The 22,077-nt window shown below is 32.9% G+C and overlaps 1 protein-coding gene across 1 annotated transcript; it reads left to right on the top strand.

Moving 5' to 3' along the window:
- The first annotated feature begins 7,173 nt into the window (after positions 1-7,173).
- LOC136972354 (uncharacterized) lies at positions 7,174-9,633 on the top strand. The gene is made up of 3 exons (XM_067266922.1): positions 7,174-7,347; positions 8,542-8,775; positions 9,394-9,633. Exons 1-3 carry the CDS (start codon positions 7,301-7,303, stop codon positions 9,455-9,457), a joined length of 345 nt encoding a protein of 114 aa, XP_067123023.1. The 5' UTR covers positions 7,174-7,300; the 3' UTR covers positions 9,458-9,633.
- The last annotated feature ends 12,444 nt before the right edge of the window (positions 9,634-22,077 follow it).

Genomic DNA, 22,077 nt, shown 5'->3' with positions numbered 1-22,077 from the left:
TTTTTCTGTAAAATCACTTTCATCTTTTTTTGATTTATTATTAATAACTTATTGTAAAATAATAAGTTATTAATTTTAACATGTTTATAGTATAGCCAGTGGCGTAGCATGGGTGTCAGCCGCCCTGGGAGGAGGAAAATTTCGCTGCCCCCTTATTTAGGTATTTTTACAAGATGATATTATTTATTGTAAAATTTTGCTGCTCCTGCCGTCCCCACTATGGCCCCCACTACGCCACTGAGTATAGCTCTATTTTTCATATATTTTACTACTTGTAAGAATATTTATAGATTTAATCAAACTAACTTATGATTAATATACAAATTAATACCCACAAAAATGTGTGTTAAATGGAGTATATACTGTTAACAGGTAGAAAGTGAAAGTTAATGCACAGGGAGATTTATTATTATGTAGTATGTTGTATACTTATTAAATCTGTTTATGGAGATATGCAATTTTAGAAATCAGGTGAATCTTTGTATTAATTTTAAAATGGATTTTACAATATAAATATGCAAACAGAGTTAATTGTGTAAGTTTAATAATTCGATTGCTGCAATTGTTTGCAATGAGATTTTATTTTTGTTTCTGATATCAGTAGCATTTATACTGGGGTTATATTTAGTTCATTTTACACAGAAATTGGCTGTTATCAAATCTGAATGTATAACGAAGTCTCTTCTATGTGGCTTACAGAATTGTGTTGGTTCTCAAAATTTGATCGAGCTATTTTGATTAAACTTTGCCACTTTCCATTAATTGAGTGGGAAAATTCAAAAATGAAATAAAAACAGGAGTCCATGATTTCGTTTCAGAGGTATAAACCGTGGAGAAAGTATACGTGGAGTGGACAGTTCTTACACTCTCTATGCTTTAAAACTTGTCCACCGCACCGGGTGGCAACTAACTGATGATGACGTTATCGTTCCCTTGGATGTTTTCTTTTATGCGTTTGCTACAGTACAAATGACCATTTTATTTTCTTAAAATTATTAATAAAGTTAAATAATCTTGTGTATTGTAGCCTTATACTGTTTACAATAGACAAAAAGATTTGTGTGCCCCGCTATAATCCATAATGATAGATTCACAAAGGATCATAATGTATTTGATTTTAAAAATACAGCAGCATCGTGGTACTGTACGTACTGAATATAATTAGACATTACAGAAACGTAAGAATACAAAAGCTACAATAGAATATATATGATGATGATCAAACGTAGGATCTAACTTAAAATTTAAAATAACCTGTAATGAAAAAAAAAAACAATCTGTTAATGAAAATATAGCAATTAAAAATAAACATTACTTTATTCAATTACTTCTGCATATACAAATTACATAATTCCATACAGTATATTCAATACGGCAATAGTAATTTTTCATTCTCTGCAGTGCTGGTCAAAACTTTAGGATAAAGTGACCAGATTTTAACATTGGTGAAGGACAAAATTGACAGGAGGAGAGCGGTTGTCTTGTTGAAAAAAAAAAATTAGTTTTTAGTAAGGACTGTGTGTTCCACGATTTTTATATTCTGTGCCATGTAACATGCAACGAACAAAATGTTCGTTGCATGTTCGTTGGACAGCCTATAAACACACGCTGCTCCGTTGCTGCAGCTGCGCGCCCCAAACAATTTTCTGTCGGTCTTTGCCACGAACACAAAGGGTTTTGTCGGCGCAATATTCTTTATTTCCGATGCTCATGCACACCTTGGTACTGATACGTGTGATACAAAATGATCTTTACGAATCTTAAACATAAGTGTTTTGGGACATAAGTCGAATTTATGTTATTTAGTAACCAGCATAAATGACACTTTTGGTCATCTAAATGACATAAATGCCACTTTTAGTCACTAAATGACATAAATGCCACTTTTGGTCACTAAATGACAAATGCCACTTCTGGTCATTAAAAAACATAAATGCCACTTTTAGTCACTAAATAACATAAATGCCACTTATGTCCCAAAACTGCATAAATGACACTTTTCGTCACTAAATGACATAAATGCTACTTTTGGTCACTAAATAACATAAATGCCACTTATGGCTCGAAACAGCATAAATGACACTTTTTGTCACTAAATGACATAAATGTAACTTTTGGTCACTAAATAACATAAATGCCACTTATGTCTTGAAACAGCATAAATGACACTTTTATTCACTAAATGACATAAATGCCACTTTTGGTCACTAAATGACATAAATGCCACTTTTGGTCACTAAATGACATAAATGCCACTTTTGGTCACAAAATGACATAAATGCCACTTTTGGTCACTAAATGACATAAATGCCACTTTTGTCACTAAATAACATAAATGCCACTTATGTCTTAAAACGGCATATATGCCACTTTTGGTCACTAAATCACATAAATGCCACCTTTGGTCACTAAATAACATAAATGCCACTTTTGTTTCAAAACAGCATAAATGACACTTTTCGTCACTAAATCACATAAATGCCACTTTTGGTCACTAAAATGACATAAATGCCACTTTTGGTCACTAAATGACAAATGCCACTTCTGGTCATTAAAAAACATAAATGCCACTTTTAGTCACTAAATAACATAAATGCCACTTATGTCCCAAAACGGCATAAATGACACTTTTCGTCACTAAATGACATAAATGCTACTTTTGGTCACTAAATAACATAAATGCCACTTATGGCTCGAAACAGCATAAATGACACTTTTTGTCACTAAATGACATAAATGTAACTTTTGGTCACTAAATAACATAAATGCCACTTATGTCTTGAAACAGCATAAATGACACTTTTATTCACTAAATGACATAAATGCAACTTTTGGTCACTAAATGACATAAATGCCACTTTTGGTCACTAAATGACATAAATGCCACTTTTGGTCACAAAATGACATAAATGCCACTTTTGGTCACTAAATGACATAAATGCCACTTTTGTCACTAAATAACATAAATGCCACTTATGTCTTAAAACGGCATATATGCCACTTTTGGTCACTAAATCACATAAATGCCACCTTTGGTCACTAAATAACATAAATGCCACTTTTGTTTCAAAACAGCATAAATGACACTTTTCGTCACTAAATCACATAAATGCCACTTTTGGTCACTAAAATACATAAATGCGACTTATGTCCCACAACGTTGACAAACGACACAGCAGCACAATATTATCAATTATAGCACAGACTGAAGGAGCGATTGTAAAATGGGAAGAGGCTAAAGTCATTTAAACTGTGCACTCTCCATCCATTGCTTTGGAGATGGAAAAGGTGGAAATTTATAAAAGTAAAATGAAAAACCGTTGCCTAAATGCTATGGATGCTAATGCACTTTTAACAGCGTGGAAATATATAATAGAAAAAAGAATGGCACTTAAAAACCATTAAATCATTTTTCTACTTAGCTTTGTTTTCTATGTTTTATTTATTTATTTATTTATTTATTTATTTAATATACACACTTTCAATTTATTTTAAAGTTAAATTATTTTTTTGAATTTTAAATATGTAAAATATTCGAAAACGGTACGTTCCATTTTGGAACATTTATAATATTAAACCTGGCGATGGCCTATATTAGATAGAGTGAAAACATTTGTATAAAAGTGTAAAGGTCGCCTTTGGCGGCCTGAGTCAAAGAAACCGCCCGACTGAGGTAATTGCTCCCACCTGGAGTCGGGGCCATAAACGGCCGGAAGGATCAAAGGTGTAGCGTCTCCACTTAAGGGTCAATGTGTTGGCCACGTGCCGGCCAGCTTAGGAAAGTAAATGTAAATAAAGCGCGGACGCAAATGTAAGCTACGTCGGCGGGAAATAAGGCAGACGTCGTTGAAGGCTCTAAGAAGGGGAGGCACTGATTGGTCGCAGGAAGGAGTAGCAGAATCCCTTAAATTGGAAGGGTGGCAAAAAAACGAGGAGAAAGGGCGAGGGACCTGATACGTAGCGGTCTCTAACACCAGGCAGACCTTTGAGGCGGAAGAGAGAGTGTTCTCCTCTTGGGAAGTCCTCTAGAGAAAGGTTGTCGTAGAGACGGACGGCCACGAGGTCAAGCCATCTCCGGAAAGGTGACTCGTGTTCCCCGGCCAGCTAAGTCGACGTGCGGCATCTCAGTTTCGGTACATTAGCGTACGTAATGTTATTGCATAGTGTACATCTTTGTAAATATTTGTAAATAAACTGTATATAACTAATTATCGAGTGTGGAGGTGTGACTTTCAACGGACCATCAAACGGACAATCTCGAGGCGTAAAGAACGACTCGGGACGGAACATTTGTAAAGATCACGTGACGAGTAAGAAGGATCTTCACTAAAAGAATTTTAAGCTCAGCAAAATTAGCTGTGGGAAACTGAAGTGAATTGTTTGCTGAGAAAGAGCTGTCTAGATATGAAGTTATCAGTTTTGGTATTTCCTCTCCTTCTGTAAGACATCTTTTTCGATCAGCCACATATTCTGAAATGTCACAAAGTGTAATGATAGTGACTAAACAACCATGAAATCAACTAGGATTAATGTCGGATACAAATGCGAATAAAACGTTTTGACTACAGAGAGAAAAGTTATTAAAAAGACAACACACAGGTAACTCTCGTACATTGTCAAGCACGCTATACCCTTTGTGGCAGCTATTTTGGTCGACTCATACGCCACCTATATTTACTGGCACAAGTGAATTGCTGTTTTCTTTCATTAAGAAAGCGTTTATGATAAAATATCTTTTAAGAAAAATAAGAAGAAATATCAACAAAAACATTGCTCCGTTCATCAAATACATTATTGTATCACAGGACACAAAAATAATAATAACAGTTCTTATTATTTTAAGAATGAAGAGCTTTGAGTTTTGGCTGAGAAAACAATTAAATGGAGCATGTATATGCAATTTCATTAGTAATTTGAAAATGTGGAGAATTAGACAAGTTATTACTTAATGTCTTTGCGAAATTTGGTGGTTACAGGATGAAAAACGTACTTTTACGAGGAGTCAAACTTATTTCTTTTGAAAGACTAAATCTTATACTGTACAACAATAATAAAAACGATATTCAGATCAGTTTTATAATGTAGAACTCTGATAACATATATAATATTTCATGTAAGATATAGATTTGTAAAATTTTTCATAATAGCAAATTATAAAAGATGAAAACAATTACTATTTTACAACCAAAGCACTATTAACAATCTAAAGTTGTTTCTCCGATGTCGATAGCGCCATCTGATGGAAACGAATTTTTCTAGAACCTGTTTCTGGAAGCGGTTGATACACGATGTATTCGGGTGCGTTCGTTAATAGCAATCGCTCTGAGTCTCCGCTACTACGGGAGTGCATTGATGTTTGTAGGCATTTAGGAACGAAGGTGAAAGAAATATGGCGGCGCCCCTACTATAGATAGTATCCTGATGGAGGGATCTATGATTTTAAAATATGAGATTTTAGAGACAAAAGAAAGGTCCCAATTGTAAAATTTAACCATAAAATGGATTATCTTGCCGACAGAGCACACAGAGTAGCGGTGAAAAAAATTCGAGAAGACATTTACATCACTGCGTGCACTAACTTGAGCTTTCACGACTGAATTTTCATTCATAAAACAACATAATGGACACCAAAACGAAACTATATCAGCCTTGGAGAACGCCATGTTTCTTTCCACCGTAAATACAAGCGGCTGTTTTTGCCATCCGACTGCACGCACTCCGGCGGAATATAGGAACACGTTGCCCGGACGAGATAGTCTCTTAACGGACTTACCACAGACGTCAATCACCCATGGATTCTCCAGTTCCGAAAAATGTAAATACGGGGCGAAATAGCCATTTCAGCTAACGCCCAACCATCCCGCCAGAGAGCTAGCAAGGTAGCAGGAAACTAGAGAGCCTATAATGAGAGAGTGGTCATAGGGATAGATAGCTGCCGCCATGTATTTTCCAAACTGCTTATTTAGCTGCAACCACATACTATATTTAGTTGAGGAAACGGAAACAATCTAGCACTTATTTAAATGGAAATTCGGGAAGAAGAAAATAAATGTCGTTTTCGACTTTTAGAATTAATTTTTACTATTATTATTTGTTTATTTAAGAATCGTACAATAGAAGTAAAATAAAATAGGTTTCGTTAAAAGCGCATAACAGATTTCCGAGCTATAGGCGTATTTCTGTCTTCTGTGACGCCTTCCGTGTTAGAAAGTTAGCCATGTTGTTACTTAATAATAGCGAGGCCGCTCTTTAACATTGCTATGATTACTGTCTTACAGTGTCAGCTCTCACTTTAATCCGCCGGACCAAGGTTCAAGTCAAAGTTGATTCGAGTTTTTTCGAGGGGAAATCAACCCAGATATGTTAGGCACTATTCTCCATCGATCAGCCGACTTCATTGTGGGCCTTTTTGAACTTGCGACGGCTAAAAAATAGGCCGAGTTGAGTTGAACACATAAAAGAATTTTTAATGAGAATTCAATAAAATTACCACCTTCACTGATTCATTTATAGGATAGAAATAGAAGACACGACACAATATAAATTTTAATTAAGAAAAGATATTTGGCATTAATATAATTGAACTATATTGCACTAATTTTAATTATTTATTGTAGAAAAATTGATTAATAAACTGCCATCAACAGCAACAGTGCATACTGTAATACTATTGCACAGATGCCGGTTCAGATGTAGCTATTGTCATTAATAATATTACTCTTTTTGCCATGCAAACGTTAAAAGGGATTACATTAGTTGTATATGGCAATACGACACGTGAAGAAGAATGCCTCTCGGGTGAACTTTTAATGGAAAACTGACCCCTATTTAGGTGTTACAAACATGAAGAAAACCCGGAAAATTGTACATTGTCAGCCCGTTGGCTAGGCGCAAATTCACGAAAAACTACAAATGTTCAATGGTTTTTCCACTCGGCCACTGGTAGGCAACTCTTAAAGGTCTTCAATCCTGTTCATTGTGGGTTACACCATACCCACAATGGTGAGGGACGGGGCTCAATGTATCTGGGACAGAGCTTTCATAAAAAATTCTTGGAGACTTGCTCGCCCGGATTTGATCCTGACTCCTTCAGAGAGGTGAGCCGAGACATTTACTGCCACGATCATCACTCTTTAATCATTATTACACAGGGACAGATTCAAAAGTAAAAAAACACCAAAAATTAATCATTAAAATTTTTTATCTTCTTGAATTAACGCGTAACAAAGAAACTCAACAATTGACCCGTTGATTGTTTTGCTCTTTTGTTGCGAAGAGTGCGATTTCGAGTGATTGAAAAATGTTTTTTGATTCTGGCGATTATCGACCCTTGCCTTCACCTTTGGGGTAAGAGATTTTTCACATTTTATTGTTATTTGTGCAAATAAGAAATTCATTCGAAAAATTAATGGCTTTAAAAAGAAATTGCTCGGTGCAAATGATAATTTAAATTAATTAAATTTAATTTAAATTGTGTATTAGGAAAATGGATGCTATTAAATTTTGGTTGTTAAAGGTCGAGGGGTGGGGAGATAAAAGGGGTCATGCGTCTTATGTCGAGTAGAGTCGGACCTAATGACGATTTTACTCTTTGTTAGCATTTACAAATCATTTATCAAACCCATCCCTACCCTCAAAATTAAGCTTTTTACCATTTTATAATAGTTAAAAATATAAAAAGTTTTTTAATAAAATATCATAACAGATGGAGTCACTAAACGTTACAAGGAAAGTTAAGCGACTCGTTGCTGGATTGTTAAAACTAAATTTAGTCATTTTTATACACATTTTCCTCTCATTCTTCAAAACTCTCCTTGTTTAGGCGATGAATAAATAGTCACTCCATATGTGTAACACAATGATGATAATTATTTATATATCTATCCAGTGGCGTAGCGTGGGTGTCAGCCGCCCCCTTATTTAGGTATCTCAATTTAAAAGACTAAAATATACAGTAATTCTAAAGAATAAGTGATGAAAAATTTCATGCTTATTTCAATCGGTCTGAATCGTAGGTGCGACAAAAATATGAAATGAAATAGTTCAAATTTTTACAAGATATTATTATTACTTATTGTGAAATTTTTCCGCCCCCACTGCGCTACCCCACTGTATATATCTATACCTATCTACACGTAGAAAAGGTACAGGCGACAACGTATTCTTTGGCTCCATTAAAAACTATAGACCTCGGTCGTGATGTTATTGAGTCCATCGTTATGCGACACATACCTCCTATTATACGTAATCAAAGTTCGATAGAGCACCACTGTTCTCCTCTGAGATTGGCACTAAACCGAAAAAATCTCAGAGATAAGAATTACATAAAGTAATGAATTCTAAATTCGAATTAGGAGAGGCCCAACACGTCTACAAAATAGTAATAACTTTAATAACGCGAATTTCTAAGCGATAATTTGCTTATTTCATAGAAAATTTCGCGAAAAGTTAGATAAAATGTTTTCCAAGTAATGTATTATAATTTCTCTATTACTTTTACAAATATTTATTGCATTGTAAATTCGTTCTTTCCACTTTTAGTGAGCGATTGGATGAAGATAAGAAGGATTGTGGATTAAATAATAATGGTAGGTTTCCTCCAAGCAAGATCGAAAGGAATAAAGACTCCAGAAAGCAAGAGGATAGTACGGAAAATAGTTTTGGATATAATATTGGATATGCTATTGGATATACTATTGGATGTACTATTAGAGATAGAAAGGCATTGAAAAAAGCCGGATCTTTCTTCAAGGCAGTATGGAAACCAGTCAAGAGGTAACTTTCTGTATATGTCAGTACAAACAAAGTTCGATTTAGCTCGGTCATTCGTTCGCCTTTACAGTTCTCACTGAATCCAGTGTGATGCTGAACCGAAGTACCTCAAATAGCAACACAATTATACACAGTATTAAGATATACGCAGAGATTTGAGCTTGAAAACTTCGTAATTTTTATGAGAATAGCGTAATTTTCCTATATTTTTGGCGCTACATCGAGATTTACCAAACTAGTTTTATTACTAATCCAATGAAAAGATAAGCTACAAATGAAAGTAATAATAATGAGCAATTATTTATTGTGACATCGTCACAATGTCGGCCTGCAATTTTTAATAGTGGAAATTTGTGGTACAATTTTTTCAAATTGCAGCCCAATAATTACAAAGCTTTTACAATAGTAAAATTGAATTTAAAATATCGCTGAAAGAATATCATTCAGAATGAATAAATATAGCATTTTTTGATTCTCAATTTGATATAATGTAATATTTGCAATCAATCAATATAAATGCAGCCGAACCTCCGTATTACGCTCTCTATATGCTTTGATAATTTAATTCAAATTCAGATATAGGTTTTCAATAAATAACTATACTTGTTTTTCACATTCCAGATCAGCGCAGAAAGTATGGGAAAGCATGAAAAGTGGAGAAACCGAATACGTTCGGTTTGAATAAGGATCTCTTTTTCTCCATCATGGAATCAAGTATAAGATTTATCTGCTTGATTTTGTCCGAGTTCGTCTCGGGTAAGTGTTTAATCGGAATATTTTTGTATTCTATACTCAGCACTTAGGAGATTTTCCACTCTCAACTTATAAATTAAATACCATTTCTGTCCCCGATGTACCACTAACACACAATGGCCAGGTAACAGGAGAACAGAAAACGTGTGTTAACGTGGAGATACATCATGTTCTTCATACGATTGAGATTTTACATATAGACAGACTAGAGTAGGCTTTTAAAGCATTAGAATTATATATACAGTATATGTATATTCTTGTCCAAGTATCGACAAAAATATATTCCTTGGAGTGTACTAGTCTCGTAACATAGAAAACAACAACGTAAATAAGAATAGAGATTAAAATATTCAGAAAATTTGTGTGAATGTGTACGTGAAGATTCTAAAGTAATCAAATTAATAATAATATATTTGAATCATAATCAATGACACAACAGTAGCGAATTAACAATTATGCACTGAATAATTTTCGTTTGATTCGTATATAATTGTTTTTAGAAGGAAATAAACTTGTTGATTTAAAAATTATTTAAATAATTGAATATTTCAGATTAAAATATTGATTATTTTCATTTTATTTTCACAGATTTTAGAAGAAATTTCTAATTATTTCGACTTTTCGACTGTGGCTTCCGCAAATTTGTCTTTATCTCGATTTTGACTTTAACTCGATTATGGCACTTTAACTCGATTGTGACCTCCTTAATTTTGACGTTATCTCGATTTTGATCTCAAAACCACATCCAGACTGTGACGTCTCGATTATTGATTTTAACTCGATCGTGACTTCACCAATTTTGACTCCCAATTGCGTCTCCTCAAACTTTGACTTTATTTTGATTGAGATTCTTCTAATTTTAATTTCTAATTGTGTCTTCCCGAATATCGACTTTTTATAATTGTGTCCATTGTTTATTTTGTTAACTAAATCCGTTGACTATCCGATGAAGGCGGAAGAACACGGAAACACAAAGAAAACGAAAGGTCTCTGAAACATTAAAGGATACACATTATGAAATGGTAAGTGGAATTATTTTTAGGAATATACAAATTTTAAATAAACGTTGTTAAGCATTGTTTGTCGTTTCCAGATTACGGATCCTGATTCTGAACGTCTATGATTAAGAAGCGTTCGGAGAGTTCGAGAGAATAAATTTTCAACAAACAAACAACGTGGATTCATTCGAATTACATTGAATTAAACGCGTGCATTGAGTTTATGTCTGAGGATCGAACGTTAAGGTGCTACATCTTCTCTGTCTTGCTGTATGGATGCGAAAGTTGGACTCTAGACCCCCAAACTGAGAAGAGAATTGAAGCTCTCGAAATGTATTTGTACAGACGAATACTTCGAATATCATGAATGCAAAGATTACTAATGTTGAAGTCCTGAACCGCATGAACAAACAAAAAGAACTCCTGCTGACCATCAAGATCAAGAAAACACAATACATTGGTCATATAATGAGTGTAGAGAAATATCGAATACTTAGACTAATATTAGAGGGAAAAATACAAGGAAAAAGGTCTGTTGGGAGGCCAAAGAATCATTGGTTGAAAGACATCACAAGGTGGTTCGGGAGAACATCTATGGAGATATTCCGAGCTGCTACATCGAGGACGACGTTAGCTATATGGATCGCCTACCTTCGACAGGAGATGGCGCATTAAGAAGAAGAAACGCGTGCATAGTGCATCTGCAAAAGAATGGAATTTTAATCAATTTAAGAATGTTTCAGGAAGATGTTCTTTCCACAGTTCTGGCCTTGCATGAATTTGAGAACTTCTAAGTTAATCATAATTATATAAAGATAGTTTGATGAATGATTAAATGCAACCAGAATAATAATATTTAAAAAATAGAAATTGTCTCTGTAAATACTTTTCGTTGTCTAATAAACACTTTTGTTTGATTTTGCATCGAATTATTTCAAGATCACAAAAACTTGTCGTTATTTTTGCTTTTTAGATTAAAATTAAACGTCAAAAGCTTGTATTGTCGAATAATTCGAGTGGTGCAGCTTTGTGCCAGGTTATAGACAAGTTTGTAAAATGTTTACGATTGCAAGAAGTACTAGATTATTTGGATGAAGAGCGAGCATCGAACACAGAAACGCGATATCCATATTCAAAAGTACTCTTGTGCCTACACCCATCTGTAGTTGGTCGCTCTTTACCAATGGACTAGCTATGTGGACTTTTCTAGTTTTTCTCAGAACTATGGAGTCGGAGTCGGGAAAAATGTGTCAACTCCGACTCCGAATCCGGCATTTTAAATTTAATTTAGCTTTTTTTATTTAAATGATAGAAAATTTATTTTATATTAGCTGTTACACGCGACTTCGCCCGCGCGGATTATTCAAGCAAACACCATTTATATTCAGTATTTCAAAAACAACCATAGTAATTGTATTATAACACCTACCGCTGAGAATGATGAGAATTGCCGAGAATCGAACGAACTGTTTTCAATTTGATCAATTTTCTGGAACATTTACAATCGTTCTACAATCGAACCAATATGAAATAACAAATTCGAATTTAAAACGGTTCGAACATTTGGTTTAAAAATCGAAATATATAAAAATATTTATAACAATGTTTGAAATGTTATCAATTTAATACGCCTAAGTACTCAATGAAAACTAAACGTAGTTAAACACAAAAAATCGTATCTAAAATAGTACAGTAGAAGCCGTTCTTCAGGTTAAGCCATAATCCTTTCCCCGCTCTAAATAATTATTCTATTTTTCTGAATGAGCCAGACTAATTAATCAGAGTGGCTGCTATTTATATATTTTTCTTTTCTGAACAAGGGGCTGCTGAGATAGCTAGATCGTACACGTTTAGTTGGACTAACTTTTCTGGAAAGGTGAAATCGAAGTCAGAAAGCTGTAGAATAAAGATATGTAGATGTAGAATTTTATCGCTGCCCCTTTTTCCTCTTATTTGTTAAAAATTAACTTTTTTATACAAATAAATATTAATGTAAATTAAATATTAAAAATACTAACTATAAAAGTATTTGGATAAATGCCCGGGGCTCGTTTTAGAGTTCAGAGTAGGGTAATCTCCCATGAGCGCCTCTGTCTCCCATACTTGGTATTTAATTTTGCCAAAGTTGGGAGTCGGAGTCGGCCTACTAAAATTATCAGGAGTCGACTCCGCAGTCCTGGTTTTTCTTCACGTGTCTAACACCTAAACGGACTAATTTGCCATAAAAACTCCTCCCGAGAGACATTCTCCCTTGGCAGATAGGCCATTTGTCGTGTTGATCTAGCTCTTCAAACCAAACTAAACCAAACCACTACATAAAAATTTTAAAATAAAGGAAAAAGATATTATAAATGAATTTCAGGTTATTAACGTGAACAAAACGTGGAAAACTTTATGCAGCTAACCTGTTGGTGAGAGGCAAACCCACTACTAACTTATCAATGTTTAAGATATTCAAGTACAGGTGGTTTACATAGGGGTCACAAAAAGAAGAGCTTTTTTAATATTCATATCTCTAATATGAGTACATATTGTTCTATCAGAGATAGTATACGTAGCGTATATAATTAAAATACGGCGTATATATACTGTAAATATATTACTTATCTTTGCAACTATAAAAATATCATTTTAATTGAATTTTAAATAGCAAGCGGATTGGACAAGTTAAGTGAAGTGAGAAATATTACGACAAAACGTAAATATTCGTGCTGTACATTAATTGATTATTAATTCATCAAAAAACAACATGGACAGACGAACAACAAAGAAAAATAAAACTTGTTATGAATGGTGGACAAAGATCGGTTTAGACAGAGTTCGAATGTCGAGTTACGAAGACGATCTACTTCAAGGGGTGAGAAATCTGTTCGATATTCTTGCATTTACACAGTATAATCATTTATGATCTAAGTGACTACAGTAACAAAAATCGATATAGGGATTTGTCTGCTTTGTAGTTATCAAATAGGGGTAATTTTTCGAACATTTTTGATTTTTTCAATAAATTATTTATAAAAAAAAAATTACACCTAAGCCCCTACAAAGCTGTTAAGACCATAAATGACGTCATAAATTCCAGAATACCGAATGTCTTCTTATACTTTAAAATGGCCGGCAAATCTTTTACATAACACAACCTTTGAACTTTCACCACAATGAACGCTGTTGTCGTAACCGTTTTAAGTTTCTTTTTCGTTACTATTCTATTAGGTTCTTGCTGAATGAAAGACTCGAGACCAACGACATAGAATAACATAGAGTGCCAGTAGCAGCGATTACAGCCAAATAGGAACAGGATGAAAATGACAACGAATTATAAGCTCTGTTCTAAGGATATAAGCTTGTTTGTCCCATCTTTAATATAATTCATCTTTTCTGTATTTACACCCAATTTACGTAAAAATTATTCTATTGTCCTGTTTATAATTGATAGCTTGTCTTTGTTTCTGTTTACTAAATGGAATTTCACAGTAAAATATTCGGAAACTAAATTATAAAGGCCAAACAAATTAAATAGCTTAATTTTTACAATATTCACTTAAACTGGATAAAAGCATTATTACATATTTATTATTTATTCGTGCATATCGACGTCTTTCGAAGAAATAATCATTTATTGTAGAGTTTTTATAAGCTGAAAATTATTCTGTTGTCTTTGATCAAATTTGTTACAATTTACTAATTTTTACAGAAACATTAAATTTTAAACGATGATATTAGTTAAAATTTATTAATATGTACACAAATATTAAACTGTAGACATATTTCTTCATATTTCTTGGTGATCACGTGATCGAAAGCTATTTTTATCTTGGCGGGAATTTTCCCACATTGATCTTTGTCATATCTAATTTGCATATTAGTGATAGTACATTAATAATCTTTTTTAAACAGATCTAGACATTTTATATTATTTAAATTTGACTGGATTAGTAAAATAATTATATAAAATTTTTAGTATTTTGCATAAAAACTTTAATCCAGGTGATGTAAGAGTCATCCATGGTTCGTGGGAGAATTTTTTATATCTAATTTGCATAATTATAATGGAAAATTATTAATCTTTATTAAACAGATATAGTTATTGTGTATTAATTAAATTCATCGGGTTTCATAAAAGAAGTTTTTAAAACTTTTAGCATTTATTCAAAAGCTTTTTGTCATGTGCTGAAATTTTTCACAGGACATCCTATATGAATCAGTTGGCGGCAGATTTTTGTAGAGTGCGGTTTGGTGTTTCTGTGTTTCTCGTTTTTTCGAAGTTCACTGCGATAAATTTTTATTACATGGATCCCAACATTTTGCGTTGTTTTCAACGGATAAAAGGTGGAAATTTTACTCTGAATTTAGAACTTGTTTTTCAGAATATGCTACTTTACAGAAAGAAAAGTTGAAAATAATTTATTTTTGACAATTTGCGAGAACTGACCTTTGGATATAACATGGATATAAATGAAAGTATGTATTATTGGACTACTAATTTATTTCTGTTTATGTGTATTGTTGTACTGTAACTTACTTTGTTTTACTATGTTAGAGAAAGTAGGTCACACATTTGATTTCTGACATAAAACTGTCAGCTTTTTCAGAGTGAAGCGTTTTAGGGAAGTTATGCGTTTTTTTTCTGATGCATGCCAATCGTGAAAATTGTTTTTAAAATTAAATATCGGTCAATGACGATAACATATGTTATAAATGTGAAGATGAATATAAAAATATTTCTACATTTTTTTTATTGTTTTGTTGTTTTCTAAAGATTAGTTTATTTAAATTTATTATATGTAAATTAAGTTTATTTACAAAATGCTAATATTTTAATCCGCTTTAATATTTCGGTGTAAATTTGAACAACAAATTTTTAAATTTTAAATAAAGGATATACTGAAATTTTCTTTTATTTGTAATGATTATGTCACTTCTACAGAAAGTAGAACACGAGACGACCTTCACCCATATTTCAGTCTGGGTGGAAAGGTCGCCAGGCCTCGTAGTTGTAAACGTAACAACCTTTACGTCATCTATTGTTGTGGATGAAATTCGTTAACTGTCAATTACATTTTCTTGAATTTGATTCGCAGGTTGGAAAAAATCGTCATGACTTAAATGCCTAAAACTTTAAAAAATTATATAAAATTGAAAATAAATTCAAAACTTTTGAAAAAATCGTATCGGATGGAAAATCAAAAAAGAATTTAATATAAATTTGAAAAAAAAATTTAACAAAAAATTACTGCGAAAAAAATTCACATATAAAAAAATTATGTGACAATAAAGAACGATTTTTTCTTTACTAGACGTAACTGTTTACAATTTTTTTTTCTAAACGGAAACGAAAAAACGCGTGGGAAAATTCTTAAAAAATTTCCCACGCTTCTCCACAACTAAGTGGTAGCGCCACATCTGACTGTTCCACTGTTAAGAGGTTAAGAATGAAAATACCGAGTAAAATATAAAATACTTACTTATTACTCTATAAATAAATGCACATATGTGGTATTTATACACTCAAACCTGTTTTTGTGCGGTCTTTTTTTGTGCGATTTTTTATTTGTGCGATTTGTTTTGTGTGATTTTTTGTGTGCGGTATATGAATTTCAATCAAATTGGTATACTGCACAAAAATAATTGCACAAAACACATTGCACATATAAAAAATCGCACAAAAAAGACCGCACAAAAACAGGTTTGAGTGTATTATTTTTGATATATTAATAAGATATGATTGATCTGATTATATTTTTGATCATCACTGTGTTATATACATAATAACATAACTAAATATGTTATTATGAAAAAAAAGTTAAAAGTAATACTTTCGAAATTTTATTATTTTTCATATCTTGTGATTGTCAAAATAAGTAATTACAGACTAAATATTATTTTGTATTTTATTTTACATTTATGGTTACTGCACGCGTAAATATATACTGTATTTTGATAAGAGTAATTTATACCTTGGTTCCAATTCGTGTATAAATTGCACGATTCCCTCATCTTAAAGAATAGAAGACCATGGTGAATCACATGCAATGAATATTGCTAATATTTTATTTATATTAGTTGCCCTTTTACTATTGATATCGAAAACATCTCGATCCCTGGTGAAATAACGAGTTACTCTTGTCGTGTCAGTGGTCACTTCGACGATGAGTTTTCTAAATCTCGAACTTTAGATGTTGAAGCCGAATCGTAATTATTGCTAATAAAAACTTTTCTAGATTCAACAGAATGTGGACATTCTATACGATCTCTTCAATTTCCTGGCGTTTTGTACATTTTTTTTTACATAAAATACATTTTTCAAGTTGTTTGACTTCCATATCAATTTGGAAATACTCCCAAATATTAATTTTTTGATGGACATTCTACAATTTAAAGATAACAGAAATATTGTTTTCCTTGACAGTACCAACAACAAAACGGCTAACGGTCAAACTTAGAAAGAATAGATAGCACTTTACTCGAAGGTTATTTTAATATTATAAATTTTTAAAACTAATTTTAAAACACGATGATAAAAAATAAACATTATTTTCATATGAAAAGTACGATAAAAAATTAGACTATCGATAGTAATGATGTTTTTAAAACATCGACACTAATTGCTTGTTTATTTTAAATAGCTTTAGTGTCTGGATTTGTACAGTATATTCGTTGGTAGTCGCAGTTAAGTTTACCATGAAACTTCAAGGACTTTATAACGTCAATTAAAGTTTACAAACTAATGATGATTACAAACGTTGACAAATACAACGTTAAAATATTAGAGTTCAAATAGTCTATTAATCCTGAACAGGTCCGTCGAAAAGACACCTTGCGACGTATTCCTGAGATGTAGATAGATGTATATTCCTTCCGGCATTCGTTAAAGAAATTAGCGAGACGAAAACAACCTTCTCCGACGAGTTCGTTTGACCAACCTCCTTTCCCGCCAAAACTCAACCTTGAGAGGATTGATTGACCAATCAGCGCTTCTTAGCTCTTTCGGAGGTCCGGCCGTGGTCCAATGATCCGCGGCCAATCAGCGATCGTGGATTCAAAACTACTGGTCGTTTTCCAACCGACTTCTGCAGCGTCGACTAATTAGAAATAAAATAAAAAGAAACAAGGAAATCGTACGACCAGACGATTCTATCCCGACAGTTCCCTTTTCGGTCTCCTCGTCATACAAGCATTTGAAGTATAGTCCGTTTATTCGAACATTAGGCGAGAAATAGTTCCCTTTAAAACTTTAAATTCGTAAGAAACAATGATGCATTTCAAAATTATTTAATCGTCGATGGCAGTAATTAAAGGAATGAAACTTGCAAATAAAAAACGTTAAATCTATATATATCTTTACATATATTTAACGTTTTTGTATTTTAATTAACCATGTTTTCAATGATTGGTTGAATAGCAATACGTTCAGCCTTCTTGTTCGTATTTCACAGATAATATGGCTGACGTTAGCGATACGAGTGAAGAATTTAGTTGGAAATCGATTACATGAATTTAATTAATTGTTCGGCTGAATAGATATTTTAACAGGATAAATTGGCATGTTATTTTAATTTTTGAAAAATCAGCGATTATAAAAAGATATCTTTCTCTATTTAAAATTTTTTTAAATAAGTGTCTTTTATTTCAGACTTTATATTTGTCTACAAAATATTCCTTTAGTTATTGCTACTGATTTATTGCTTTTAATTAATAAAACAAATAAATTTTCGATGATTGTTCAAATTATATTTGACTGAATGGAGAAGATAAACTAGAATTTAAAAGCATCGAGACGGTTATTTTATAACTGTTATAAATTGAATATTAAATTCGTTACGGGTGCCGATAACCGTTACGCATTTTCCGTTTGAAGCGTCGTCTGATGTTTTAAAAACATTCAAACTATCCAATGGCATTGATTGTCCAATCAGAGTATTAGAATTCACCGTTTACCACCAATCAGTAAACGAGACCATCTATAAATTTCCCTACATTCTCAGTTTCGTTGCAATCTTTCATCGGAGTGTGAGCTATCTTATTGGTCTTCTTGTTTTAAATTAAACAGAATTTTGGTAAGCCACATTTTAATTATACAGTAGAGCGTCGATAGGTGGAACCAATTGGGGACTGGGGTCCTTCCAGTTAATGATTTGTTCCAGTTTCCGACTTTGTACGAAAAAATACATTAACCTGTCCGATGTTCAAATTTTTCTCCGTTACGTATCGCTTCCTGTTGAATTTTTCTCCGTTGCGTGTCGCTTCGTGTTGAATTTTCGTCGATTTTAAGCCTAACGAAAATTTTTATAATAATCATCGAGGCTATCGTATCGTTAAAAATTATTTCTGCATTTTGTACAAACAAAATAAATATATTAAAGAATATAAAAAACATGAAAATTATACTTTAGAAGTAAATTTAGTATCAAAAACATTCGATTCAGTACGACACAGTCCGACTGAAAATCGTTCCACTTTCCGGCCATTCCACTTACCGACGTTCCACTTATCGACGCTCTACTGTAATTATTTTTAATCTAATTTTTAAATGGAGAATATAAAATAATATTTTCTACAATTTTTTTAAATTTTAAATTTCTAATTCGTTTGAGGTAATGATTTCAAGGATATTTTAAAATAATGTTTTTAGGTTAAAAATACTAAATGTGGAAAGTCGGCAGTTTTATTTTGAATGGCCCAATCACAAGGGAGATCTGGTATCTAGTTTCAAGCGGTTATTGACTGAGGAAAATTTGATGGACGTCAGTCTATACTGCGAAGGACAAAAAACGAAAGCGCACAAATTGATACTGAGAGCGAGTAGTCCAATCTTCAATAGTATTTTTATAGATAATCCCAATCAATATCCGGTTATCGTCCTAACCGATACAAAATATTCTGATCTGAAAATGATTCTGGATGTTATTTATAACGGTGAAATTTACATCCCGAGAAGTCAATTACCTGGAGTTTTAATTTTTAATGTGATGTAGTCGTGTGTTAGGCTTAACTCGATCACTTAATATAAAAATTGACATCGCTCAAAATGTTATTCGATCTATCAAAATTCTTTGCTGATGTTTGGACAAATGTTTTCTGTGCATGAAATGAAGCAATCAAAAAAATAATGGATGGACCATCAAATATTCGACAATTTACGACATGATGTCGAATGCGCAAATTCGTTCATCTGTAACGCCACTGGTGGGGAGCACGATTTTGTACACCCTGTTTGAAGCTTAACAACTTCTGTGTTTTCTTTCGATAATTTCTGAAATTTTGTAGGAGTTTGTTTATTACGGGGATTGTTGCCATTAGAAAATTTTTAATAAAATATAATGACAGATGGCACCACCAAAATTTTAAATGTCGGGAAAGTTAATCAACTTGTCGCTGGCTTTTTACGTTTCCTAAGATAGATAAATATTTCGATGTGTATACAAATTATATATGTAAGAATTGTTACGAAACTTTATAGCGTAATTTATTTGTATGTAAATGTCTTGGAAACTTCCGCAATAAAGTTGTTTCTTCGTTTGTATTTTTATAATTGTTTTTGTTTTAATAAAAATATTTTTAAAAAATTTATAGTTTTATTTTATTCCCAAATCTCATTTCATTTGAGGTCGGCTATAATTGTGTTAACGCTACTGTGATAATGTAGAAAATGACGAGAAGGTTAAAGGAAAGGTATGATCTATAGAGGCAAGCGACTACTAATTTGAGGTGAAGAGCATATACAGGAGACCCCCCTATAACACGGCGAAAAAATTGCGATCATGTTCGTATAACACGCTAGAAGAGACTCGTATAACACGGACAAACGTCATCGCCGACTCGTGTCACGACAGGATTGATCGAATCTGGACCAATAGCGGACATTGCACAAACCTTTGAGTTTAAACGAGCAGCGGACCTACTAAAAAGCATTTATTATTTAACGGTCATAAAAATTATATTTACATTAATGATGTCTCCAAAGTTCAGCGAATTTTTCGCAGAAAAATAACTTATCAGGAAATGCACCCGCCGTTCGATGAGCCGCTCCGCGACGAAATCAAGCTTAAGCAATTGCGTCGTCGAACGGTGCACACTCGGTAAGTAATCTGCAATTTTTTGTTCATAGCATAGTTTATATGGATTATTCCCAAAAAATATACTTATTATGGAAATGTTGAGTCAAAATAGTCAAGAATCAGTTAACTTTATGGAAGAAAACCTTTCAAACAGCCGTAGTCCCTAACTGCACACGTGCCGGGTTGTGATTGGCTCATGAATTTAAGTGACTCGTACAACACGGAACGTATCTACCGTGTTATAGGGGTCTACTGTATTTTAAATTAAATAAATTAAAAATATGATTAAAAATTGCAGCCCGGCATTGTGATGATGTCACAATAAATAATTGCTCGTTTATTTATATATTTATTTTCAATGTTTATCGTTGAAATTGTTTATCCATGGCGGGCATTCTACCAGGGCCATGTGTAAGGCCAACCGAATCCTTCGCGCTCCTGCATAGACACTATAAACTTCTCGCCGTAATGCGACTGTAACGCCAGCTATCATTTATCTGACAGTACATCTCAAGGACCAGTATATCTATCGACTCTGATTTTACCGTTTACAAGCAGTTTTGTAACGTTTTTCTACTGTTCTGTCAAAAAAATCTATTCATAATTACATTTTTAAATTTTATATCATGTATAAAGAAAGAAGAAATATATTTGATTTATAAAAAATTTAATAATATTTTGAAATTACAGATGAGGATGTGGATAAATCGAAAATAATTATATTTTTGATTTAAGGATTACTTTGAAGAACTCGGCTTCGGATTTTAGATGCGGTTTTTTGCGTTTTTCTGGGAAAGCGAACATATCTTTTAGACCCATCTAAAAATTTTCTAATTAGCCTAAGAAGAGGGGGACCTAATTCTTGCATCCGGTGAAAACGGGTAACCTTTGTAGTTATATAAATCAAATTCTATAATATAATGCAATAGAAGGGTTATAACTACGAAATTAGTTAATTTTAATGTTTGTTCTTACTTTTTGCCCGGGAAACGCCGGGTTTACCTGCTAATTTATATAATATAATATTCTGCACTATCAAATGTAGAATATGAATGAAGGTTTATTGATGGCCTACTACACCAGTCCTTTGTTTATGTAGGCCTAAAACATCACTAGCATGTCTTTTTTTAGACTCTGTGCTATCATTAATCATGTAAAGTCCCAAAAACGGGTTAACATTAATCATTTATATTAGAAAATTGTTAAGACGAATGTAGAAAATCGTCCATTGTTAAAGACGACAAAAACCGATCAAAGATCGAATTAGACGCGTTAGTCATTTGAAACCGCGACGCCAAAAAAGGAAAAAATGTCGAAAGGCCAAAAAGGACCTAATGTAAAATAAAACGCGATGATTGTAATAATTAAAGGTGGTAGACGAATGTCCGCCAGTAGAGATGGACCTTTGACAAGTCGCTCGTATACGAAATATTAGATCATTAAAATTTGGAAAAAGGGAAAGGTTAATAATGAAAAGGAACATCGAATCGAATCGA

This window comes from Centruroides vittatus, unplaced genomic scaffold (assembly GCF_030686945.1).
Source record: "Centruroides vittatus isolate TY-2023 unplaced genomic scaffold, ASM3068694v2 contig_290, whole genome shotgun sequence".
In the NCBI taxonomy this organism is placed as follows: Eukaryota; Metazoa; Arthropoda; class Arachnida; order Scorpiones; family Buthidae; genus Centruroides; species Centruroides vittatus.
Note: the sequence above shows the minus strand (reverse complement) of the source record. Positions and strands in the feature narration are given on the sequence as shown.